This window comes from Callospermophilus lateralis, chromosome 14, assembly GCF_048772815.1.
Source record: "Callospermophilus lateralis isolate mCalLat2 chromosome 14, mCalLat2.hap1, whole genome shotgun sequence".
NCBI lineage: Eukaryota > Metazoa > Chordata > Mammalia > Rodentia > Sciuridae > Callospermophilus > Callospermophilus lateralis.
In genome coordinates this window covers 79,627,102-79,654,736 of record NC_135318.1, presented here as the reverse complement: position 1 = coordinate 79,654,736, position 27,635 = coordinate 79,627,102, and the positions used below count along the sequence as shown (strand labels likewise).

Sequence of the window (27,635 nt, the reverse complement as noted above, 5' to 3'; positions counted from 1 at the left end):
TCTTTACTTCTTAATTTTTTCTGTTTTGTTTTTGGTTTTTTGAGATAGGGACTTACTCAGTTGGTTAGGCCTCACTAAATTGCTGAGGCTGGCCTTGAACTTGCAATCCTCCTGCCTCAGACTCCTAAACTGCTGGGATTACTGGCATGTGGCACCATTCCCACCTACAGCTCAGTAGTTTTTTAAAAATTAGTGTAGGGCTGGGGATGTGGCTCAAGCGGCAGCTCGCTCACCTGGCATGCGTGCGGCCCGGGTTCGATCCTCAGCACCACATACAAACAAAGATGTTGTGTCTGCCAAAAACTAAAAAAATAAATATGAAAATTCCTTCTCTCTCTCTCTCTCTTAAAAAAATTAGTGTAATCAGGATATTTGCTGGATAAAGGAGAAAAATTACATGGCCATATTAATCAGTACAGAAAAAGCATTTGGCAAAATTAAATGCCCCTTCATAATTAAAACAAAGCAAATTAAAGAAACCTCTCAGAAAAAAAAAAATAGGAACTTCCTTAGTAAAGCTCAACTTTGAAAAAACCTGCAGCTAACATCAGACTTGGTGGTGAAGCCTGGACATTCCCCATGAGCCTGGGTGCCTACGCCCCATGCAGCATGATGCCTGAGGTACAGGGCTCTGTGGCAGGTCAGCAAGGAAGAAATCAAACTTGCCACTTAAAGGTGGCAGGACCTCTATACCAAAATCCTGAGAAATCTTGTCAAAAACTCCCAGAGTGAAAAGCTAGTTCACTAAATAAAGATAAATTTGCAAAATGGTTTTATGTATGTATATATTCCATATAAAGCAATGAACACATAGACACCAAAATTAAACATATGATACTATTGATATCACTCAATAATGAAATACTCAGGTATAAATTTAAAACAAAGCTTATAGGGTTTGCATGCTGGAGATGACCCTGCACTGACAAAAGAAATTAAAGATCTTTAATTGTAGTCACAGATTTGAAAACACAACACAGTAAAGATGTCAGGGCCCCCAAATTGATGAAAGATGTAGCACAGTCCCTATCACCAAAGGCCAGTGAGTAAAAACACTGTTTTCCTGTGTGTAAGCAGCAACTAGAAAACAATTCTCAATGAAGTCCAATTCAACATTTTTTTCTTATAGCTAATTAAAATTTGATTAACTTTTTGTTAACTTATGTTTTGTTTCAGTCTTCAGTCCATCTTGGGTTAACTTTTATGTGTGGTATTGGGTAGAGATTATAAAATCCTATTTTTTTCTTATGGACATAAAAATTGACCTGGCTAAATTTAATGGGAAGGACATAATTTCCCCCACTGAATCACAGTGCATTGTCACAGTGAGGTGACAATGTTTGTGTGTGTTTCTGCTACTGGGTTCTGTGCTCTGTTTCTTTGGTCCCTCCAAGAACACAACACCAATACCACAATATTTTCATTATTAGAATTTTATAATATAGTTGATATCAGGTAACCTAAATCCACCCACTGTCATGTAAAAACTTCAAACAAAAATTGCAAATTAGTTTATCAAAATCTACCACCAAAAATCCTCTGGAGGTTGGGTGTATTTTTGTTGTTGTTGTTTTTTGTTTTTGGTACTAGGGATTGAACTCGGCCTCTGAGTGACATCCCAGCCCTATTTTGTATTTTATTTAGAGACAGGGTCTCACTGAGTTTCTCAGTGCCTCACTTTTGCTGAGGCTGACTTTGAACTCGTGATCCTCCTGCCTCAGCCTCCTGAGCTACTGGGATTACAGGCATGTGCCACTGCGCCTGGCCCTTCTGGAGTTTTAATTGGGATCATAGTAAGTCTACAGATCACTTTTTGGGGAGAATTGATATATTTATAATATTAAGTCTTCCAGTCCATGAATATGGTGTCTCTCTTTCCCCCACCTCCTTCCCCCTTCTACTTTCCCCTTCAGATCTTCAGATCTTATCACCTGTGCTTTGTGGTTGCCTATAAAAGGGTCTTGTACCTCTTTCTTTCAGATTATTCTTGGGTGTTGCTTTTCTCATGCTATTGTAATGATAGTGTTTTACAAATTTTATTTTCTAGTTGCTGCTTACACACAGGAATACAATGTCTTTACTCACTGGCCTTTGGTGATAGGGGCTGTGCTACATCTGTTCATCAATTTGGGGTCCTGACATCTTTACTGTGTTGAGTTCTCAAATCTGTGATTATAATGTGTCCCTGTCATATTTAGATCTTTAATTTCTTTTGTCAGTGCAGGGTCATCTACAGCATGCAAACCCTATAAGCTTTGTATTCATCAAAAGATGCCATTAAGAAAGTAAAAATCACAGACTCTTACATGTTTCCAACAAACCACTCATATCCAGCATATATAAAGGACACCTATAAGTTCATGGCATTTTTGGATTGAGTAAAAAGTTTGGATAGGCACTTCACAAAAGAGGGCATTCAATGCTAATGAGGGTATGAGAGGAAGGGGACCTGAGTTTCATGGGGATGAACCTGGAAGCTCAGGGAAACACTCCACATTCCTGCAGAAGAGCCCGCAGGGGGAAGGGCCAGTAGCACCACGCAGCATGCACCCAGGACGAGGATGACCCGGAGCGAGGGGCGAGGGGCATGTGCTACCTGTCACAGCCCTGCCAGTGGGGAAGGGCCCTGAGCAGCAGCTGCTAGAGCTGCTTATGTCCGTTACACACTTATCATCCCAGTTACACACTTTCCATCCCCGTTACACACTTTCCATCCCATTATAAACTTACCCTCAGTGAGTCCTTACGGTGCTGCGGACGGACCCAGGGACTCGGGCACGCCAGGCGCACCCTCCACTGGCCGCAATCCCAGCCCTCAGATGCTCCCATTTCCGGCCTGTTGAAAACAGGCGTGGACACTGGACACAGGACACCCAAATGAACGCAGAGCGCCCGAATGAGCTGTGACCTGGCTTCCCGTCTAGAGTACAGGAGCTACACACTAGCTGCGGAGTGGGGAAGGGGCTGGCCATAGCCAAGGCCGGCCAGTATCCTAAGAAAGAAAGAGAGCCGGAGAACCTGACCTGGCACCTCGCCCTCGTGCCACGCAGGTGTCTCCTGACAGCACCAGCCCTAACCGAGGGTCAGAGGGCGAGACTCATACCCAGACCAGCCTGATAGTGAGATTAATTACTAACCTTGAGAGGGGAGTCACTAATCTTGACAAAGGGGAAATTTCCTATTTTCTGGAAAACTCATTTTGGGAGTTGAGAAGCACAGACATCCTTCCTTGACTTCCTTAATTTTTTCCTCCAGTACTGGGGACTGAAGCCAGGGGCCATTTATCATAAGCTGCACCCCAGCACTTTGTCTTTTGAGAGCGGCCCCTGCTACTTACCCAGCTGGCCTTGAACCTGTGCTCCTCCTGCCTCAGCCTCCTGAGTCACTAGGGTTACAGTGCACCACCAGGCCCAGCTCCCTGATTCCCTGTAGAAGTTAATGCCCAATGCACCTCACCAGCTTTGTGGTCAGTTGTACAATATAAAAGTGACCTTTGTGTGGGCACGTTTAGTCAGTGTCACTGCTGGTACACATTCCATGAGCTCTTCAGTTGGGGATGTATTGTGAGCATGTGTTTGCTGGAAAGCAGGTTCTGGTAACATATTTCTGGGGTAACTTATTTGGAGTTTTGTGAAGTCCTTTCACAAAGACAAAATCGTAGAGTTCAGAGAACAAAAAGGAAGTTAGAACTGATTCCCAGGGAGGCTTTTGTTTTCAAACCTCCTTTTCAAACAGTTTAGAGACTGTCAACCTTCAGTACCCTGAAGGTTGAGAAAAATCTGACAAAAGTTCCCACGATCTGTATCCATTTCATAACCGACACCATGGCAACCAGCACACAGGATACCTGATGTGTTCCTTTAGTCTGAAGCTGGCTTTCCCTTGCACTCTCCTGGCCCAGCCCTGAACCAGCCCCTCCTGACCTCTGATGTTCACATGTGTGTGTGAACGTGCACACAGGAGGACCGGGCGTGGCAAGAGTGGAAAGCTGTATTACCAACCGGCATCTGGAGGGAGCTGTCCAGCAGAGGGGTGAATACAAAACTGGACGCTGGGAGGGCCTCTGCTGACCACTGGGGTGCCGTCTGCTGTGGCCCAAGGCAGCACCCTGGGAAACACCACGTATAACTGCTGGAACTTACTACAGATGGATCCTGACAGGTTGACCTTCAATATTTTGACTTTACAATGGTGCCACAGATATGCTTTGGCAGGACAGGAGATGCACTCTAATTCTTCTCTCCTCCCAGGCTGGTGACACACAGCATGATATCCTGGCAATGCTGAGCATCCACAGTGAGCTGGAACTACCAGCCACAGGAGCCCCAGGGAGAGCCACCGACAGTCCACAGGTGCCATGTAGCCATGGCGTCTGCCACATACAGTATTTTCATTTTATGATGGGGTTGGTGATTGGGACATTATTCCATTGAAAGTCGAGGGGCATCTGTTTTTCCCTTTGTATTTGAAGATAAAGCCCAATGTATCATGCAAGAAGAAAATGTTAGTATCCTAGAGGCAATTCAGAATGAGATTTTATTTTCTTACCATTTTGGGCAGCAGTCAATTAAGGATCCAAAAGCCAACCATAAGACTCTGGTTCTTTGAAGAAAAGAGCCAGAAAAATACAAAGTGAGTCTGAGACATCTGAAGTAAAAAGCCAGGAAGTACTTCAAGACCGAAGGGAACCTATCAAATGGACTAAGACCAGAGTGGAAGCCGCTGTAGCCAAGTGTGGTATCACTAGAGTATCAAAAAGAATAATGAGTCCTAACACAGAATATAAAAAGAATTGGGTAAGTCCACAATATTCAACGTATAGAAGAACAATGAAAAGCTCTTCACAAAAGAATACTAGATCGTGTGCATAGTGACGGATGGATTAGAAAATCCCCATCGTGATGCCTAACAACTGATTATCACCAGTGGGTGTTAAAGCCACTAGACAGAGAGCAGGATGTTCAAGTGGCCGTGCGTTCCTTCTCAGAAGACACATCTCATGTGGAAAGAGGAGGCGGATGTCACTTTAACTACCTCAGCACCAGCAGTGGAACCAAATAATGTCATGAGCATTCTGGTATTATGCACATGGGAAGTACACATCACCCAGACAGCACTCCTTGATCCACATCACATTGTGACAGAAACAAACAAAACCAGAATGCAGAGCATTCCGTCACTGCCTTTACACACTCCAAAAAGAGTGGTATTAGGAAAGGATGACCGGGGTTGTGGCTCGGTATGAGTGTTTGCCTAGACTGCATGAGGTCCTGGACTCCACCCAAGTCCTGTTAAAATAGAAGGGCACATTCTCGGACTATTCCCTGAAGACCTTAAAAGAGCGTAGTATAGGGATACTGCTACATTGATGTTCATAGCAACACAATTCACAATAGCTAGACTGTGGAACCAACTTAGATGCCCTTCAATAGATGAATAGATTTAAAAAATGTGGCATTTATACACAATGGAGTATTACTCAGCACTAAAAAATGACAAAATCATGGAATTTGCAGGGAAATGGATGGCATTAGAGCAGATTATGCTAAGTGAAGCTAGCCAATCCCTAAAAAACAAATGCCAAATGTCTTCTTTGATATAAGGAGAGCAACTAAAAACAGAGCAGGGAGGAAGAGCATGAGAAAAAGATTAACATTAAACAGGGTCGAGAGGTGGGAGGGAAAGGGAGAAAGAAGGGAAATTGCATGGGAATGGAAGGAGACCCTCATTGTTATACAAAATTACATAAAAGAGGATGTGAGGGGAAAGGGAAAAAAATCAAGGGAGAGAAATGAATTACAGTAGATGGGGTAGAGAGAAGATGGGAGGGGAGGGGAGGGGGGATAGTAGAGGATAGGAAAGATAGCAGAATACAACAGTCACTAGTATGGCAATATGTAAAAACGTGGATGTGTAACCGATGTGATTCTGCAATCTGTATATCTGCAATCTGTATACGGAGTAAAAATGGGAGTTCATAACCCACTTGAATCAAATGTATGAAATATGATATGTCAAGAGCTTTGTAATGTTTTGAACAACCAAATGTAAAAAAAAAAAAAAAAATAGAAGGGCACAGAGGATGGGACGAAAGGAGAATGTCAACCTCCAAGTTCACAACAAAAACAAAGCAAGAATTCTATGTAAAAACCTCCGGGAGCAGCTGGGGTGTGTGGATCATACACTAGGTATCCTGCAGGGGTGCCAGGAATGCCCTTGCTCAGGAGGTAGGTGGTAAGCATTTAGGAGTGAGGCATCATGATGACTCACATTTATTTCTAAAAGGACCAGCAGACAAGCAAAAATGATATAAAAAATATTCACCTATACATTGATGAAGCAAATGTAAGAAATGTGAACTGGTGAATTAGAAAAAGAGAAATGGATGCTTATCGTACAATGATTTCAACTTTACTCTTAATCCTTATAAAGCAGCCCTCCATAAAATGAAGCCCCTTCCCTCCACAGCTAACCAAGCTAAAGGGGGGCTGACACCCACTCTGGCCAGTGTCAGCAACACAATTTCTACCTTTTTCCCCACGGAGTCACGTTTGACAAAATACCTACAGAAACCGGCCACCTCATCAAAATAACTTAACATTGGGAAACCTGCAATCTTCTGGTTTTAAAATAATTTATTTTGTAGGTCTGTTTTAATTTCATGTCTCAGAGCATTCATTATTTAACCAAGAGGTGTGGACAGAGATTGTAAAAAGAGAGGAAATATTAGGAAAGAAACCGGCTCGATTCCATTAGAACTGACCCTACCTGATATCTTGCTAGAATAAATTTCTATCATATTCTTTTGTGCTTACAAAAAAAAAAAAAAAAAAAAAAAAAAAAAAACCACGAACTTCTGAGTTTCCAAGGTTGTAAGTAAGTCTTTACAATTAAGTATGCATTCAACTGACACGCAAGGCAACCAAGCAAACTGTCATCGAGGGCGGCGTTGCAGGATACCAGACTGCACCAAGCCACAGGGACCAGCAGATCGCGGGGGCGGCTAGGCTGGGGCCGAGTCGGGTGCGGGCGGGCGAGGCGCGCGGGGCGGCTTCTTCTTGTAGGAGGGCCAGCGACACACGGGGCAGCAGTGCCTACCGCCGGCCAGCCACATCAGGATGCAGCCCTGATGGAAGGCGTGGCCGCAGGGCAGCCCTGCCAGCAGACAGCCGCGCTGGAAGTTCTCCAGGCAGACCACGCACTCGGTGCTGCGGAGCACAGCGGCCGGCCAGGCGCCCCAGTCCGGCTGCACGTCCTCGGGCTGTGAGTCCTCAGCGCCCGGCGCACGAGGGCTGGTCCCACAGGCCTCGCAGGCCCCTGCGCAGGCCCCGCCGTGGTGGTTGCTCTGTGCGCCGCCCAGGGTTCCCTGCTCAGGGCTCCCCGAGTCCGCGCCCTCGCTGTCAGAGTCGTTCTCCGTGTCCTGGGACCCCTCCGACAGGTCCTCCTCGGAGCGCGCCCCGAGGCAGGTAAACCGCCACATGGGCAAGCTCTTGATGTAGTCGGTGGGAATCAGAGGGTGCAGCCAGAGGTCGGGGAAGGCCAGCCGCTCCAGGAACAGGTCGGGGTCCTCATCCCAGTCCGAGTCCACGGGGAAGTGCTGCAAAGAGGCGATGGGGTGGAAGAGGCAGCTGGTGTACCAGTCCCACAGGCTGGACAACCACTCCAAGTTGTTGGCGTTGACCTCGTCTGCGTTGCTTCGTCTCCTCTTCTTCTCGAAGTAGTCGATGAGCAAGCCATGTCCAAGGTAGGTGCCGAGGAAGAGCGCCGGGTGCGAGGAGTAGAAGATCCAGTCGGCCCTCACCCACGAGGCCAGCGTGGTGGTGTTGGAGTACCTCAGCAACTTGAGGCTGTACTCGTAAAAACTGTCCAAGTAGGGCAGCTGCAGGAAGCCTAGCACAGGCAGCCAGGAGATGATCAGCAGCGAGTTGTATGTCCCCAGCGTGCTTATGAGAACCACAAACCGTTTTATAGTAGCTCCTTGTGTAATGAACAAATCCATCCAAGCCATAAGATTGACGAGAACCAAGCTCAGAACAAACAGATCATTTACTTCTGGCTGCAATGAGCGCAAAAATGAGTCCATGGCCTGAAGGGATATAAATTCACCTGTGTGGTTTCCATACCTGTAAATTCCTTCGGGAGTTCTAAGTATGTATGATGGCATGTTATATACACCAATATCTGTCATGTAACTCTTGTTGTCCCAATTTTCCACATTCACAAAAATAAACTCAACTCTCCCTGTAAATTTTATACTCAGTGCAGAGAAGAAGGCTGGCGGCTGGTCAAGGTTTGCAAACAGATATATCTTTACCCAATACTGATCACTTTTATTCCATTCTTCTTTCAAATGGTCAGCATTATAAATGGTTTTGATCCGAGAAGCTGCATGGGCAGTGATCCATTTAAATATGTGCTCTACTTCAATCTTGCGGCCACTGTACTCCTTGAGCATGACTTTCCCTTTAGAAGTACTGGTTTGAGGGACAGACATGATGAGAGTGGACCGCACCCAGCCTCTTCTCCTGCAGTATCTGTAAGAGAGAACCAGGAGTCAATGGCTGAGCTGCTTTCCCTTGGTAGGTTTCTTCAGCTTCTGAAAGACTCCTCTCCCCCAAACCAAGTGACTCCCAAATCATCTCGAAGCAGGAAGGATGCTGGGAAGTTGTGCAAGAAAAAGCAAGCTTTAGCAGGACATGGTGACCACACCTGTGCTCCTAGTGACTCTGGAGGCTAAGGCAGGATGATCATACATTTTAGGCCAGTCTGGGCAATTTAGCAAGACCCTGACTCAGAATTTTTAAAAAAGGACTGGGGGATGTAGCTCAGTGATAGAGTACCTCTGGGTTCAATCCTTTGTCCCAGAAAAGGAAAGAAAATCAAGCTCTTTTTCTATAGTTTTCTGTTTCTGTCTTTAAATTTATAATTTAAAAAAGTATCTCTTGAAAAGCCCTAAAGTCAAAGGAATCAGATCACTCACACACTGAGCCGGGATTTGGTTGTGGGAGGCAGGAGCCCCGCCTCACCAGCTACCAGCTACCCAGTGCGGATGCTGGGTGTGCACAGCACATAGTGACCCCAGAAAAAACACTGCCCCAAGCCCCCTGTTTACTAGGGTCTCTTCCCTCTTCTGTGAAGACCATGATGAGGGTCATTTAACAGAGGAAACAGAGTCCTGAAGTATTGAGACTGAGATTCAGTCCAAGAATGATCCTCACTTTTTCAGCACAGTAAATGTGGAAGAATTTAAAATTGAGTCACTTGTTTAGCTTGTATTCCTTTCCAAGAATCATGTGGATTTTGATATATATAATTTCTAATATATTTTGTAAAAAAAAAAAAGTCTACCATACAGATATTTTTTTACAGATTTGTAAATGAATAGTAATGTTTCTTATTTTGCTACTCAGAATACTGATGTAAAAATCCTGGGTGTTATGCTTAACTTAGAAAGCAAGGATTTTATTTTATTAAATAAATTAGCATATTACACATTCATATAATTAGACTGAGAAAATCTTGATGTGTGGCATATGGTTTTATGGCAATATGGCTTTAAAAATTTTTTTTAGTTGTAAATGGACACAATATCTTTTTATGTATTTATTTTTAATGTGCTGCTGAGGTTTGAACCCAGTGCATTCCACATGTGAGGCAAACACTTACCACTGAGTTGCAGCCCCAGCCCAATACAACTAACTTTAATTTTGTGATACAATTTAAGATAAATGAAGACAACATGTCACATCTTAAAAGCATCCTTAGCAATGTTGACTCCAAGAAACTCTGGCATGACCAAATGACTTTTCAGTATTGTTTTAAGTGAAATGATTTGAAAAGTATCTATTACCAAAAATAAAGTATCTTCAATCACTTACCACTCACTGTATTTGTTCAATGCAAAGTAATAACTCATTGACACAAATTCTATTTTTACCCTTGCCAAAAAAAGCAGTAAGTCAAATGCACATTCATGATGGTTTTCTTTTTTTAATATTTAATTTTTTAGATGTAGTTGGACAAGATACATTTATTTTATTTTTGTGTGGTGCTGAGGGTCGAACCCAGGGCCTCGAATGTGCTAGGTGAGCGCTCTACCACTGAGCCACAACCTCAGTCCCAATGATGGCTTTCTTTACCTCTGAAATATCATGAAGCAGCTTTAACATCTAACTGCAAGTGACCCTCGTGAAGGCACGAGTCCACTCCTGGCCACTCTTTTCCTCTTCCTATGATGACGTGGTTCTAACTGTGTCATAAGTTAAGTGACAGTGTCTATGACAGAAAGCCTCACTCTGTAGAACAAGCAAAATAATCAGTGCACATGTTTCTTCATATAAAAAAGCAAAAAAAAAAAAAAAAAAAGAGGTGAAAGATCTATATAAGGAAAATTACAGAACCCTAAAGAAAGAAATCAAAGAAGACCTTAGAAGATGGAAAGATCTACCTTGCTCATGGATAGGCAGAATTAATATTACCAAAATGACCATACTTCCAAAAGCACTCTACAGATTTAATGCAATTCCAATCAAAATTCCAATGACATTCTTCATTGAAATAGAAAAAGCAATCATGAAATTCATCTGGAAAAATAAGAGACCCAGAGTAGCTATAGCAATCCTTAGCAGGAAGAGTGAAGCAGGTGGTATCGCTATATAAGACCTTAAACTATACTATAGAGAAATAGTAACAAAAACCAGCATGGTATTGGTACCAAAACAGACTGGTAGACCAACAGTACAGAACAGAGGACACAGAGACTCACCCATGAAATTACAATTATCTTATATTAGATAAAGGTGCCAAGAATATGCATTAGAGAAAAGATGGCCTCTTCAACAAATGGTGCTGGGTAAACTGGAAAGCCATATGCAACAAAATGAAATTAAATCCCTTTCTCTCACCATACACAAAACTCAACTCAAAATGGATCAAGGACTTAGGAATAAAACCAGAGACCCTTCATCTAATAGAAGAAAAAATAGGCCCTAATCTTCATCATGTGGGATCAGGCCCAAACTTCCTTAATAAGATTCCTATGGCACAAGAATTAAAATCAAGAATCAATAAATGGGGGCTGGGGATATGGCTCAAGCGGTAGCGCCTTGCCTGGCATGCGTGTGGCCCGGGTTCGATCCTCAGCACCACATACAAACAAAGATGTTGTGTCCGCTGGAAATTAAAAAATAAATATTAAAATTAAAAAAAAAAGAATCAATAAATGGGATGGACTCAAACTAAAAAGTTTCTTCTCAGCAAAAGAAACAATCTGTGAGGTGAATAGAGAGCCTACATCTTGGGAGCAAATCTTTACCCCTCACACATCACATAGAGCACTAATCTCTAGGGTATATAAAGAACTCAAAAAGCTAAGCACTAGGGCTGGGGATGTGGCTCAAGCGGTAGCGCGATCGCCTGGCATGCGTGCGGCCCGGGTTCGATCCTCAGTACCACATACAAACAAAGATGTTGTGTCCGCCGAAAAATAAAAAATAAATATTAAAAAAAAATTCTCTCTCTCTCTAAAAAAAAAAAAAAAAAAGCTAAGCACTAAAAAAACAAATAACCCAATCAACAATGGACCAAGGACCTGAACAGACACTTCTCAGAAGAGGATATACAATCAATCAACAAATACATGAAAAAATGTTCATCATCACTAGCAACTAGAGAAATGCAAATCAAAACCACTCTAAGATATCAACTCATTCCAGTCAGAATGGCAGCCATTATGAAGACAACAATAAGTGTTGGTGAGGATGTGGAGTAAAGGTACACTCATATATTGCTGGTGGGACTGCAAATTGGTGCAGCCAATATGGAAACCAGTATGGAGATTTCTTGGAAAATTGGGAATAAAACCACCATTTGACCCAGCTATCCCTCTCCTCGGTCTATACCCAAAGAACTTAAAAACAGCGTACTACAGGGACTCAGCCACATCAATGTTTATAGCAGCACAATTCACAATAGTTAAACTATGGAGCCAAAATAGGTGTCCTTCAGTGGATAAATGGATTAAAAAAATGTGGCATATATACACAATGAAATATTACTCAGCAATAAAAGAGAATAAAATCGTGGCATTTGCAGGTAAATGAATGGAGTTAGAGAAGATAATGCTAAGTGAAGTTAGCCAATCCCAAAAAACAAATACCAAATGTTATCTTTGATATAAGGAGGCTGATTCATAGTAGGATGGGGAGGAGAGCATGGGAGGAATAGATGAATTCTAGATAGGGCAGAGGGGTTGGAGGGGAAGGGAGGGGGCATGGGGTTATTAATGATGGTGGAATGTGATGATCATTACTATCCAAAGAACAGGTATGAAGACACAAATTGGTGTGAATATATTTTGTATACAACCAGAGATATGAAAAATTGTGCTCTATGTGTGTAATAAGAATTGTAATGCATTCCACTGTTATATATAAGTAAAAAATAAATTAATTTAAAAAATTAAAATAAATGAAAGGAAAAAAAAAGAAAGTATTCTGTGTACGTCCTTTTCCATTCAGAGTAAATGATAGTTTAAGTCTATTCTAGACAGAATCTGAGATTATTTGAGGAAAGAAAATTCCATATGTTATCATGTATCTTTCAAATTAAATCTTATTTTCCAGACTTGGGGGAAAAAAATCTCTACAAATGCCAGGCTACTAATGTATATTTATCTAAAATTAGTCTAAAGAGATCCAAAACACCAATGATCTTAAAACTCTCCTGCTAACAAAAATGCAAACTAAATGAATATTTGTCTTTTTAAGGATGTTGTATTACCTTATATCAAAATAAATACTTACTGCCCAATTTAAGTAAGAGCTTTTTAAAGGTCAGAATAAATCCAATGACCACACTGTGAAAACAAAATTCTTCCGTGCTCTGAGAGACCTTTTGAGATGTCCTGGGGAACACTGAGACAAGAAATGACAGGAAACATGGCCGGTGAGTCGGGTCCGGTCTCTGGTATGGCAGGCTAGTTTTCAAGAGAGGCACTGGTGTTTCTGTCAACGTCAGATCATCTCTTCAGGCCAGGCCCCTGGCCCCGGCTTTCCTGGCTCCTCTTCCCTCCCCTTTCCTGCTTGACCCACGGTCCTGCTTCCTGTCACTATGGCCCTGAGCCTGCTGCCCTGCCTCCCACTCAGCCCCTGCAGCGCCCAGGCTCTTCACCGCCCGTAGTCCCTCCCAAGCGGGCAGAGGCACACAAGCACCAGGTCACCTCCTGCTGTCTCCACAACAGGACCTGGCAGGACAGGCCTCAAGTACATCTCCTGGTTGGGAAAAAGAGGAGTTAGAACCAGACAAGGCCACCCTGCTGAGTGTCTGGGGAAAGAAACTACAGCTGCTTTAACTGGACAGGGTCAGAGGCTGTGTGGAGGGGTGGCCCTGAGCATTCTCAGGGGAGCTGGATAGGTCTGGAAGGTGCAGCTGTACAAGAAGATAGCACGTTAGAGAAGCCTGCCCCAGGACACTCCAGAGAAGACTAGTCCCAGACAGCAGAGGCAGGGGTCTGGCTCTTACAAACCTCAGAGCAAACTGACGACTCAACTATTCAAATAAATGATCAAAATGCTCCTTAAGTAACCCACAGGTGCAGCCCTTAGGGAGACTCTCAGCACCCTGTCCGCTATCTCTGCATTTTGTTCTTCTGTATCCTCATAGTCACTAAAATAAGAAAAAATGACCCTAAGCGTGTACGGCAAGAACAGTTCTTCCTCCAGGTGGAAGCCCTTCCACAGATGAGACGTTAACACAGCGGTACTGAAACTGACACACGTCACTGTCCCTCAGAACCGCTTCTGTTCCAGGCATGGTGGCCACGCCCATACTCCCAGTAGCTCAGGAGGCTAAGGCAGGAGGATCACAGGTTTAAGGCCAGCCTCAGGAATTCAGGGAGACTTAAGCAACCTAGTGAGATCCTGTATCAAAAAAAGCAAAAAACAAAAAACAGGGCTGGGGATATGGCTCAGGTTAAGCATCCCTGAGTTGAATCCTGGTACCAAAAAATAAAACAAAACAAAACAAAACAAAAACATAGGGGGAAAAAAAAATAAAAAAGGAAAGTCAGGAAAATTTGTACTAATATCTCTTGGATGACTTATGACACTTCTGATACCCTCTGCTTTATAAAAATACACTTAAAAAAAGAAAAAACTATTTCACTTTTTCGTATTTAATAAAGTATCTTCATTTTATATTGTTGGAGATTTTGAATTCTGTATTGTTACCTAAGAATCATATTAAATTGTAATGTGTTTAACCTTCATATTTAAAAAAAATTTATTTGACATTTTCAAATCCATTTATAAACTACAATATTTGAAATGTATTGTTTAGTTTTACTTATTAGGCAACAGGGGAGACTGAACCCAGGAGCACTCCAGCACTGTGCCCGAGTGCGTTTTCATCTTTTACTTTGAGACAGGGTGTTGCCAAGTTGTGAGGCTGGCCTGAAACTTGTCACCCCTGCCTCAGCCTCCCCAGTAGCTGAGCTTACAGAAGTGCACCACTGTGCCTGATTAGTTTCGTTCATTGCTGTTTTTTTTTTTTTTTTTTTTAATGAAGTCTGTATACTTTCCAGTAAAAGAGTGGTATTCACACTAACTTCTGGCGTTACTGGAAAGATTAAACTCATCAGCACTGTCCTTTATCCCGGCACTGTTCGGAGAAACAGTCTTTCATGAAGACTCCCCGGGAGGACAATGGAATCCAACCCAATGCGAGGTGAAGGAAAGGCAGGATGCAGGCTGATCTCCTCTTCACAACAACGTTAGGACTAGGTTCTGGGCTGTCCTGAGCCTTCCAACAAAAGCCACTGGACAGGAGCGAGCTCCTGCAGTGAGGTGGAACTTCCCTCCTATCCCTCTCTCAGGGGAGCTACTCCACAGCTCCACCCTCCACGGCCAGCAGGCTGGACCATGGGAAGAGCAAACCTGGGGCTGAAGGGAAGGAGTCAGCCACGGCTCAGGAGGGCGTCTACCGCCAGGGGTCATCCATTGCGGCCCTGCCACCCCTGTGCTGGCCACAGTGACGCAGGGTGAGCTGCGGTAGGGGCTTCCTTGGATCTGGGGACAGAAGGAAGCTCTGTCTCTCCCAGCTCAGGTTCTGGCCAGCGCATCACCTGCACTAGAAACCACCAACCCCGGGCTCCTGTGTGCACATCCCTGCCTCCTCTGCATGGAAGGAAATGTGTGGGACGTGGACTTTTTATCAAGTAGTCCTCAAATGGATAATGAAATGAAGGAGTGTACGTTATGATTTGGTAGCACTAGAAATGGAAATAAAAGAGCATTTCAAAGAAATAATAATAAAAAGTGAAACAAACAGTGTGACAGACGGAGTTCTGGAGACGATGACAAGGCAGTGGGCACCTTTGAAGCTCCCCTCCGAGGAAATGGAGCAGGACGAGGCCAAGGGCAGGAACAGTGGCCGGATCCCACTGTGACCCTAGGACTAGGGACAGTTGTAAAGCAGACAAAAATAACCAAGAAGTGCAAATGAGAGGCCAGGAGATGGGAGAGCACCTCAACAGAACAGCTTCCCTCAGGAATACAAAAAGGACCAAGGACACTCAAAAGAGGCACCCGAGGGAAGGACTCAGCAGAGGGGCAGAGAGCAGCAGATGCCAGACCACCAAGAAGGCTGGTGATGCCCACAGCCCACAGGGTGCCAGCCTCACAGCTGTGCCCGCAGGCTCCAACCGCACTGCCTGTGTCAGGACTCCCACCCAGCCCCGCCCAGCCCACTCACCTGGGGTCACTGGAGCAGTTAAAAGTGCCTGTGCGTATTCCAAATCGCGACACCTTTTTCACCATTTTCTCCCAGTGGATTTTACCGACCAAAGGACTTCTGTCATTTGCTATGACCTATTCCCAAAAAAGAAAAAATAAGACTTTAATTATTTAAAATAGATCAAACCATTGATATCTACAGTATGATTCTATGTTTTTGAAAGAGATATTGTGTTCCTCGTTCTTGTTTAGTGCACCATATGGTCATATTATCATTGTAATTCTCACTGAAGGCACTACCCACCAATCAGAAAAGTCTCAAAACACGGAACGCGGTACACCACACTCCCACATTCTGTCAGTCAGACAGAGGAGTCAACCCCTATGAAACAGCTGGCCACACTCTCTACCCGCGTCTCTTCTCCAGAATAAAGTTACACAGGAAGTAGGCGGCCTCTTTCTCTTTGCTCTGAAAAGAAAGTTAAACCAAATACAGCCAACTGGCAATTATCACATGAGAGTTCAACAAGTTCAAATTTCACTTTTTCAGAACATCACTGTGGATCCAGAGTGGGACATCTGCTTTTCATCACCCTATGCTCTGCCCAAGTCAATACTGCACCTTCTATGATCTCTCAATAGCAACCATAAAGATCCAACAAATAAAAAGAACAACTTCAGTTAATTTACATTCCTGAACTCTGACTTCAAATCTGCAAACTGCCTGCACACACAATTATGACTGAGAGAAGAAACAAACTTAAAAAAAAAAAAGAAATTCTAAATGGTCTTTCATAATACCTAACAACTGCTCTTGTTTATGGATGTCAGAAGTTAGTTCTCCTCCCTTTTTGACAGAAAAATCTTAATGAATATACCAGTGAAAAGAAAAAGATGCTAAATCAAAAACATAGAAATAAACAGAATTTAAAGGAAAGCCCAAAACATCTACAGACATCATGAAATAACTGACTCAAGGGTGTCCAGGCCAAGGTCACTGTCCTCAGTAGCACACTGCAGACACTGTTCAACTCAGAGTGACAGCATCATGCTTTGGGGTTCCTCCAGAGGACAGTAGGCCTCCAGGAAGTAGAGTCCAGTGGGTTCAGGGAATGATGGTACTCCTGTCCCTGGCGGGCAAGAGGCGGACATCTGCTTCACTGTGGCCTCTCAGCTGGGAAGTCTGACCAGTGTCAGTCGGCAGCAGGAGCAGAGAAAGGGCACCAGCAGGGTGAGGGACTTGAGGTCCACCTGTGTGCCAGCATGGCATTGTCCAGACACTAGCTTCCTCGCACTGAGAGACACACATGCAGGCCAACACCTGTAACCTGGGGTGGCACTCACAGGTGCAGTCTCAGGGTATGACTGCAGTGAACACATGAGCTCTTATTCAAGTACCAGAACACTTCCGCAGGTAACCAGGAAGAGGGCAACTCAAGGACATGTACTTAGTAAGTTGTTTCAATCACAGCTATTTTGCTGCAGTGACTAAAAGACCCAATAAGGATAATTTTAGAGGAGGAAAAGTTTATTTGGGTGTCAGAGTCTCATTCCATAGAGGATGGCTCCATTTCTTTAGGGCCTGAGGTGAGGCAGAACTTCATGGCAGAAGTGTGTGGCACACCAGGAAGTGGGGGGCTTCTCTTCCCAAAAACAAAACATATACCCCAAAGGTGCACCCCAGTGACCCCCTCCCCAGGCCACACCCTCCCTGCCTATAGTCACACCTGGCTAATGCAGTCAATGCACTAATCAGGTTAAGGCTCTCGTAACTGATCATCTCACTATAAAACTTCTTGCATTGTCGCACACATGAGCTTTCGAGGGCACCTCACACCTAAACCATGTCCTGGGCAAAAGTTCTTTTGGAGCAGGTTCACAAGGGCTACAGTACCCCCAGGGCCTAAGCTTTTGCCCCTTCCTTGGCCCAAGCGCAACTTACAGGTCTACTGGAGTCCCAGGAGACTGCACAAGGCAGCCTTTGTTTTCTTTTTCTGCTACCACTCAAGAGTTCATATGGTAACTCTTCCTTTGGTCACATAACCATGAAAATCCTGAACTTATTTTTCTGATTCTTCAAGACATTGAGAAGTCTCTATGCCTTAACATCACCATACTCCCTGCTTTTTAAAATTTTATTTAATTTTTTAAACTTTTCTTTTCAGACATTTCCTATTTCTTGATCAAGGCAGCAAACAATCCAGACATTTTGGGTCTGTGTTTATTAGGACAAGGCTTTGAGGAGTTGAGAGGGTGCTTCTGCCAGTACAGCATAGCCCTAGGTGCTGGAAACCTTTTGGTGAAATGCCTACTTTCCACACAGGTACCTTGGGGTCAGAGCTCAGTGTCAGGAGGCGGAGAAAGAACAAGAGGGCTGCTCCAGCAGATAGCAGAAGACAGGGAAGAGATGTGGCTTCGCTGGGGTGGGCACATGACTGCTCAGCAAAGGGCCTCCTTTACTCAGCATCTGTTCTACCACCTGCTTTTGAGGAGTTCGGGATCCCAGACTGAGCATGGCACTAAGGCAACTACCAGCGCGGCACCGCAGCACCCCACAGCCCTCTGCAGCGCGTTGGAGCCCGCGTCGGCTCCCCACCCTCATGTCACGCACCTGCTGGCTGAGCACAGACTCCTTCTGGGGGCGCTGAGTGAGATGGCCACTCTAACAACCTCATGGCTGCTGGGGTGGCAGCCCTGCAATCCCAGTCACTCGGAAGGCTGAGGCAGCAGGGTGCCACAGTCAAGGCTGGCATGGGCAGCTTTACTTTGTAAAGGACTGGGTTGGGCTGGGGTTGTGGCTCAGTGGTAGAGCACCTTCCTTGCATGTGTGAAGCCCTGGGTTTGATCCTCAGCACTGCATAAAAATTAAAAAATAAGATAAAGATATTGTATCCATCTACAACTAAAAAATATTAAAAAAAAAAATAAAGGACTAGGATGTAGCTCAGTGGTAGAGCACTACTGGGTTCAATCCCCAGGACCAAAATAAATGAGTAAATACACAAATAAAAAATTTTAAAATATTACTGTTTTCACAAAATAACTTATCTGGCTGAGTCACACCGCAGAACTAAACACCCTTAGACCTACCACAACTGTGTGGCACCAGTAGGAGCCTCTGACATACAGTCCCTGTCCTGAAACTGCACCAGGTTCTGAGTGGCATCCACACTGGGACCTTGGGAAGGAGGCTGGGTTGCCAGTGGGGAGTCTTTTCAGAGACTAGAGAAGAACTGGGTAAGAGTATGGCTTGCACCCCAAGCCGGGAGCAGGGCTGGCACACAGGCTGCAAGTGAGGCAGTGCCAGCCCCTCTCAGGGCAACGTCTCCAGAGACGCCCCTTGCAGCAGATGTCTGCCCCGCCCACAGGGCGCACAATGCAGATCTAAGTCAGGCCCAAAACTACTTGAGCTTTCTACAGTTTTAGACTGGTTTTCCTCCTCCTGACTTCACAGTCTCCAGGAGACTCCAACTTCTTGACCTCTGTTGTAACCAAGTCCCTTCGCCAGCAGCCTGTGGCCTGGGATGTTTTTTGGACAGACAGCACAAGGAGCCCCTGGCTCTGCAAAGACATGCTAACCTTCTTGACCTGGGTTCAATCCTCAAAACCGCAAAAAAATAAAATAAGGGTACTGTGTTCACCTACAACTGAAAAATAAATGTTTAAAAAAATTATGGACTAACCTAAGTATATATACAAAAACTATATAAAATCGTTAAAATTGACTGGCAAAGACAAGATTTCAGTGGCATTTTAATTGTGCTTGTCAGTGTCCTCACGATCTGGCTTTACAACTAAGCACCAGTGCAAGGATGAAGTGGCTTGCCACGCACATTGCTCCCAGAATGCACTGGGGAATAAGGGAGTTACACGTTCCCTGCATAAAACAGGTTTAGAACCAATCACTTACAGTTCTAGCTAAACAGGAACTACATTAAATATTGACCAAAGTGTCCCAGCACTTGGAGTCACACAGTGCTTTTCACTGCTGCTCAACCCCAGTGACTTTAAACCCCCCGTCATGTAACACAGCCAGCAGGGAACAAGTATGTCCTTTGTTTACTATGACAAGAATCAAACAGAGGACTAGAATGTGAGAGGACAAATCCACAAACCCCACCAACCATGCCAACTTCTCCACTTCAGACACCTACCCGTCCTGCCATCTGCCTCTCTGACTAGGTCTCCTCAAAGGAAAGTGATTGTCATCTTTTATTTGTGATGCCAAGAAGATGTGGTAGCAGAATCAAAGAATCCACAAAACTGGAAAATAAACAGCTAATCAAAGATATAAGCTTAGGTTAGGAATAAAGCAGGAAAACTCAAAATGTTAGAAAGAGCTGTTAGAAAAAAATAAGGAGGACCTGCTTCCTTGTGGAATACACAGGTACTATTGAAACAAGTCACATGTATTTTGCTACCTTGAAAACCAAAATTAATTGCGTTCACTTCACACTGTGAAGAATATAAGCGAGACAAGGAAAGTTTTGACATTTTCCAAGAGGACTGATCTGGCCAAAACAAATGCATTTAAAAAAAAAAATTTTTAGTTGTATATGGGCACAATATCTTTATTATTTATTTTTACGTGGAGCTGAAGATCAAACCCAGGGTCCACACCTGTGAGGCAAGCACTCTACCACTGAGCTACAGCCCCAGTCCCAAACAAATGCATCTTTAATTATGAAAATACTACTTATAGACTTCAAAAAATTAAAAAACAAATTAGTTTCTTTAAGAATAGACATAGGGGCTGGGGATGTGGCTCAAGCGGTGGCGCGCTCGCCTGGCATGCGTGCGGCCCGGGTTCGATCCTCAGCACCACATGCAAACAAAGATGTTGTGTCCGCCGATAACTAAAATAAATGAATATTAAAAAATTCTCTCTCTCTCTCTCTCTCTCTCATCTCTCTCTCTCATCTCTCTCTTAAAAAAAAAAAAAAAAAAAAGAATAGACATAGCCTGGCATGATAGTGCACACCTATAATCCCAGTAGCTGGGGAGGAGGATCATGACTTCAAAGCAAGCCTCAGCAAAAGCGAAGTGCTCAGCAACTCAGTGAGACCCTTCTCTAAACATACAAGATAGGGCTGGGGATGTGGCTCAGTAGCCAAGTGCCCCTGAGTTCAATCCCTACTTACCTGCCCCCCAAAAAAAGAATAAATATAAAAGAATCTTAACTAAAATTCAGTTAAAAACTAAATTCTTGAAAGTTATCCTTTCTAAGAAGCTGGATTAGCATGATCTGAGCTCAAAGAATGACAAGGGACTGAGAAGATATTTCTCTTCTGCTTTTAGCACATATTTTCAATTTTATATAGAGTGTTTTTTAAAAATAAAACAAAAGCAACTGGAGAGCTGAGCCCAAGGGGTCTGTGCTGATGAGCTGCTAGCCAGCTCCTGCCACCAAGGGTGCACTGTCACTCTTCTCAGCTGTCCTGCAAACCTGCTCTAGACCAAGCCTGCCATCTGACAGGTCCCAAGGAACGCACGCCCAGCAGTGGCCAAGCGTGTGACCGCGAGCGTCCCTGGGAAGATCAAGCTGTCTCCACTGCCTCTCTCCCACAGACAGACGACCACACAAACACCTTCCACTCTTCTTAGGAGGTTTTTTTTTTTTACATAGGTATCTTTTCTTAGTTGTCAATGGACCTTTGATGCTAACACTCACGATCATTATGTGTTCCTCACTTCATTCAAGTGTCCCCTTGTGCAACAGTTCTTTGCCATTCTATCTCCTTAGCCTGCTCCCTGCTCTTCGCAGCACTTTCCACTAACGGATGTCCTATGGAGTGTTCCTTCATCTGGCGTCAGCGTCTCCCCATGGGCCTGAACTGTGAGCCACCTGATAGCAAGGACTTGGCCTGGTGTGTGCTCCTGGCACCTGGGCCTGGCATACCTGTATCTGCTGGATAAACTGAATGAATAATTTCGTCACATACTAATATCTTTAACAGGACATCAAAAAATAGCAGATTGGGGCTGGGGATGTGGCTCAAGCAGTAGCGCACTTGCCTGGCATGCGCAGGGCGCTGGGTTCGATCCTCAGCACCACATAAAAATAAAAAATGAAGATGTTGTGTCCACCAAAAACTAAAAAATAAATATTAAAAATTCTCTCTCTCTTAAAAAAAAAAATAGCCGATCATTTGCTTTGTTTGTTGAGAACAGTCTTATGAAGCTGCCCAGGCTGGTTTTGAATTTGTGATCCTCCTGCCTCCGCTCCCAGAGATCTGGGATTACAGGTGTGTGCCACCCCACTTGGTCACTGGCCATTATTTATAAAGGAGAACATAAGGCCTACTAGTGAGTCAGGATGTGTGTGTTGGCTATTGGCCGCCTTTGCTGCACCAAAACAATGTCTGTGCTTTTGATGTGGCTCTTCCAAGTTTCCAAGGTGCTCAGCATCTTCACCATTGGTTTTCATGGGACCAGCCAATGTGATGACAAGCATTTAGACCTTTCACACCATGAACACAGAGCTGTGGGACTCAACTCATGCTCAGTAATAAAGCCAACATCATCAAAACCAGCACATTTTCTTTGACCAACTATCAGAAATGAATACCAGGGGAAAGAAATGGAATAACAATTACTTATAAAACTTTAAAGAAGCTACAGATTATTTTTCAATTCCAATTAATGAACTCAAAAATAAACTAGAATTTGAAAGGATAACAGACTGCACCCATCCCTCTCAGGTTCACCCTCTGCTGAACATTAGACTGTCTGCAGGGTAAAAGGTCAAATGCGACAGCAAGGTTATTGTGAAGGAAAGGCTGCAGATATCCAGCGCAACCCTCAGAAGAAAGCACGAGCCCTGGCCTGCAGCACGGGGGACACAGGGTTACTACGTCTTTCTCAGATGTGTACCATGAGAAGCCAGGAGCACTGAAAAATCTACTTGCTCACACACTGAAAGTTGGTGACAGGACCAGGTCTGCAATGAAGTCCCCTCAACTCTGGTTCTCTCCCTCTCCCCCAAGCCATCTTCTGCAGTCTTTGCCTCAGAACATGAAGAAGCTATTTTAATACCCCGCCCCCAAATTAAACTCTACCACCCCAGTGAGGTGACAGGACCAGTGACAGGAGACCGGGACCTGGGATGAGTCCTGGGTCAGCCCTCTGATGGACGGCCCCACCGCCCAGGGCAAGCCACTGAGCCTTGGAGCAGGTTTGGCTGAGGTGGCTTCCAGGTCTCTGCCATTCACACCTTTCACATTTTAGCCATGTTCACGCTCTTTATTTACTCGACATGTTACTTTAAGTGAGCCCACGTCTTAAAAATTTGTGACTTTAGCTTTATCTTAAGCAATATTCATGAAATTGCACATTCAATATAACCTAGGTAATTCCCATTTACATTAAAATATAATAATGATAATGCTGCCTACTCAGTTACCATATGCCGTACTTTGGGAAGCATAAGAAATGATTTTTAAAGGCCTTTGAGCTCTGGAATTCAAATATGCTAATTAAACCTCCCAATTCGGACATGGTCAAGACTACAGATAAACATCAGAACCTCCCGTCCTCAGCAGAACAAGAGCACTGCCCACAGCCCTCCGCACCTCCCTGCAGACACACGCCAGCTTGTCCCCATGGAAGGCCCCTTTGCTCTCACATCAGTACCCTCTCCCTTAGACACAGTGTTTGGATTGGTGAACTCCAAACTACAAACATAATAAAACTTGAGAGAAACACTGCCTATCACTAAATAAAAGGAACACATGCACATGTTTATCACCCCAAGGAAGATATGACAACTAAAATGGGGTTTCTCCTGCTGATTCTGACAAAAAGTCAACCCCCTCCCCAACTTTCCCTTTTCTATTCTTCAATTTTCATTTTCTTGTTCCGAAAAACCTCTTTAAATGGACACTGTAGCCTCCCTAGGAGAACTGAGCTCTGCCTAAGACATGACACAAGGAAACAGAAGCTTCACTGGCTGCATGAGCCATTTTGCTAGACTAATTCCCCTTTAATAAAGTCCTTGAGTCATAGGGATTTGTCACCATCTGTGATACCTGAACCAGCCAGATGCCATCCTTTGTGTCTTCCACTAGCTCGTAGAAGTGCATCTCACCACTGAAATTGGTACTGGAAACAGATTCAGAGGCCTCCTCTTCCTTGAGAGCAGAATAGAGCTCACCCTCCATCAAGTCGCCTAAAGAAAAGAACAACAATGGTGAGATTCCTCAGTCCCACGTCCTGACTCAATGGTCAATTCCACTGTATACAGTGAAGAACCATGTATTGTACTAGTATTGTACTCTACAGAAAGAACAACAGAACCTGAATACACCCCTTTAAGAGCCATATAGTCAATAAACACCTAAGACCTTACTATAGATCAAAATGAATGAAACAGATACAAATCCACCTCTCAGAGAATAGAATTTATCAGGCAAGATGGTGCACAACCATAATCCTAGCAACTCAGGAGCCCAAGGCAGGAGGATTACAACTCAAGGCCAGCCTCAACAACTTGATGAGACTGTCTCAAGATAAAAAAAAAAAAAAAAAAAAAAGCTTGGGGGTATAGTTCAGTAGTAGAGTGCTTGCCTACCAAGCTTGAGGCCCTGGGTTCCATCCTTAGGACTGGGGGAGAAAGAAGAGTCTGGCCTGTATTCTAGTGGAGTCATCACTAATTTATTCATAAATAACTGAATTTGTACCACTCCAAAATGCCATCCCAATAAAGTATGAGGTCCACATGTCTAGATTTCATATAATTTTCAAACAATATGGTTTACATGCTCTGACTTAGCAGAGTGAGAAAAGACTTCAGAGAATTTGCCATTAGCCCTGCTTAAAATAACAGCATGGTTATAAACCATGACTTGGAGGTTAAAACTTTATCTTTCAGAACAAACTCCACACTCATACACTAATTTAAAAGTAAATTTAGAGTTTGTATCATCAAATGAAAAGGAAAGGAAAATACTTTTGCCACATTACTTTAACATTTGCCTTAAATATTAAGCAGTAAGTATAGCAGCAAAATCATTCAAAACAACTACTTAAGTTTGATAGTTAAGTTACTATGCCCAAGAAATTTTTGCTGAAAAAATGTGTGATCTGAGGGGCTAGGGATGTGATTCAGCGGTAGAGCGCTCACCTAGCACATGCGAGGTCCTGGATTCGATCCTCAGCACCACATAAAAATAAATAAATAAAGATATTGTGTCCAACAACAACAACAAAAATATTTTAAAAAAAGATATTGTGTCCACCTAAAACTAAATAAATAAATATTTTTTTTAAACTTTTTTTTTTGTAGTTGTAGGTGGACAGAATGCCTTTGTTTGTTTATTTTATGTGGTGCTGAGGATTGAACCCAGTGCCTCATGCATAATAGACAAGCGCTCTGCCACTGAGCCAAGCCCCAGCCCCATAAATAAATATTTTTTAAAAATGTGTGATCTGAGTTGTATTTTTGTGGGTTGTATATACTCTTTATAGACATATAAATTATATGTGAATACCTTGTATACTCAATGTGACAAGAGTTTCAGGCCCAAAGGAAGGCCTGAAACCATAAATGTCATAAATGTCAAAAGAAAAAAATGTGTGATCAAATTATTTTACTATGAAAACTGATTCAGCTTTCACAGATAAGGCACTTCTCATTTCCACATCAAGACACTATATTCATCAGACTCCATTTCCTCCTTGTAGTAGAAATAAGTTACCAGAAACCAGCCAGCAAACAAGGGACAGGAATAATAATACCCCACTGCATATGTTCTCTAAAGAAAACAGTATCGCCATTGCAGAAAGGGTTTCCTTCCTGTGTCCCAGTGCAGAGAAGTGAGTTTCCTGACCGTAAGCTATAGGTATGCACGCAATAGGCTGCTCTGCAGTTTGTGTCTTGGCTGTCACACTACATGGCTACACAAGTACTAACCCAGGGGAAAGTGGTCTGTAAAAGACACTGCTGACAGATGGCTTGAAACAACCAGGGAGAGCCACAGTTCCAAGACTCCTGACCCCTCTCTGACCACATTCCTCTCAGGAGTGTGCCTCAGCAAAATATATTTTATCCAGCAGTAAAATAAATTAATCATATTTCTCACCCAACCCTACCCCAAACCAATAGTTACTGGAAACACATTATTTAAGGTGTTAAATATTCTCTTAGCACTATTTCAAGTCCATTCCTCAATCCACTAAGAGGCAAGGGTGCCTGTGACACTCAATGAAAAGTTGATATTCAACAGTTTTTAATCCAGAGAGAAATATAAATAACCTCAAGACAGACAAAGTAGGTTTCACACAGAAACTTCATCTCATTTTTACTGAATTCCAAGTATGAAAAGCCAGGACTCTATAGTATCCACTATAGCAATGTTCAAACCTATGTTGAAATCTTAGGATTAAATGCCTCTTTGATGTTTTCCCCTCCAGGTAGCTTGTTATTGCTAAAGTGACAAACATTTGCAGACTTTGGATTTTTTTCTTTTCCTATATTTTTGTGAATTTCAACTGATAATGCTTTTAACTGACATTTTTGAGAAAAATCACTCAATTAACAAACAATGCTAGAAAGCTAGTTTTAAACTGTCATTTTATAATTACCTCAAAAAGACATAACAGCACACCTAACACATAATTTCAGCCCTTCTCAAAACTAGGATTCGCATATATTATTGTAGAAAGCTGGGCAGCTCTCCCAGCTGTCGCTGTGCCAGGTACAGTGGGTACAGGCCACCTCCTCCCAGGTAGAGGGGGAGTAACTCGGTACAGGAGGAACAGGACGCCCTTTCCCAGGAGGAGGGAGATAACCAAGTACCAGAGGTGCGGGACGCCCCTTCCCAGCTAGGGGTAAACAGGTACAGGAGGTGCAGGCCGCCCCTTCCCAGGTGGATGAGGGATGACCAGGTACTGGAGGTTCGGGTGTCCCTTCCCAGGTGGGGGAGAGGTCACCAGGTACTGGAGGTGCGGTCACCCCTTCCCAGGTGGAGGAGGGGTGACCAGGTACTGGAGGTGCGGATGCCCTTGTCCAGGTGGAGGAGGGGTGACCAGGTAATGGAGGTGCGGGTGTCCCTTCCCAGGTGGATGAGGGGGGACCAGGTACTGGAGGTGCGGTGGCTGCCCAGGTGAGGGGACCCCGGGAGCCCGGCACTCGCCTGACTTCTCCACCAGCTCGCGGACATCCTTCTTCTCGGGCAGTCCCGAATAGCCCAGCCCGCGGCACTCCAGGATGGTCTTGAGCTTCCTGAAGCTCAGCGCCACCGGGTCCACCAGCTGGGTGGCGAAGATGCCTGTCTCGTACCACACAATGGCTTCGAAAAAACGGGCCAAGACGAACAGGACCAGGAAGTAGAGCAGCAGGAAGAAAAGCTTCAGCCACATCTTGCCCGGCGCCTGCTCCCGCTCACGAGCGGGCTGCGGGGACGGGGTCCGGCGGCGGCCGCGCCCGGGCTGCGGAGGAGGCCGAGCCTCGCGCGGCCTCGTAGTCCAGAGGCCGGAGCCCGGCGCTCGGAGACCCGGCCCCCGGCGGCCGCGCGGCGCAGAGCCGGGCCGTTCCCGTGGACGGCCCCCGACAGCTCGGTCCCAGGAGGCCGGGCCGCCGGGAGCAGCCGCCCCGGGCAGGGCCCAGGCCCCGTGGCCGCCGGGGCGCGGCGGAAGCGCAGCGGCTCAGGCGTCGGGCGGGCCCAGGCGGCGCCGCGGTCTCCGCAGAGAGAGGTGGGAGCGCGGGCGACGGTCCTGCAGCAGGCACGGAACAGGCCTGAGACCGCCCCGGGCGGCGACCCGGCTGCCTCCTGGCCACGCAGCGCCCGTCGCGCTCGGATGCGCGGCGCAGGTCGCTGCCCGCGTCCCCACACCCCGCCGCCTCCACCGGCCGCGGCCGGCGCCCGGAGCAATGGACCCGCTGCGGCCGCCGCGGAGTCGAGACAC

General features: G+C 44.7%; 1 protein-coding gene across 4 annotated transcripts; it reads right to left on the bottom strand.

The window, feature by feature from the left end:
* Nucleotides 1-6,617: 6,617 nt before the first annotated feature.
* Nucleotides 6,618-27,370, bottom strand: Rnf103 (ring finger protein 103). Of its 4 annotated transcripts, XM_076833376.1 has the most exons (5): nt 26,864-27,225; nt 23,759-23,898; nt 15,751-15,866; nt 12,804-12,914; nt 8,458-8,534 (listed from the first exon to the last, which is right to left on the bottom strand). In XM_076833376.1, the coding sequence occupies exons 1-4, from the start codon at nt 27,087-27,089 to the stop codon at nt 12,827-12,829; spliced, it is 570 nt and encodes a 189-aa protein (XP_076689491.1). In that variant the 5' UTR covers nt 27,090-27,225; the 3' UTR covers nt 8,458-8,534; nt 12,804-12,826. The 4 variants fall into 4 exon arrangements, with proteins under 4 accessions (XP_076689489.1, XP_076689490.1, XP_076689491.1 ...); XM_076833374.2 differs by lacking the exon at nt 12,804-12,914 and having other exon boundaries at nt 6,618-8,534; nt 26,864-27,370; XM_076833377.1 differs by lacking the exons at nt 8,458-8,534; nt 12,804-12,914 and adding an exon at nt 8,546-8,657.
* Between the last annotated feature and the right edge of the window lie 265 nt (nt 27,371-27,635).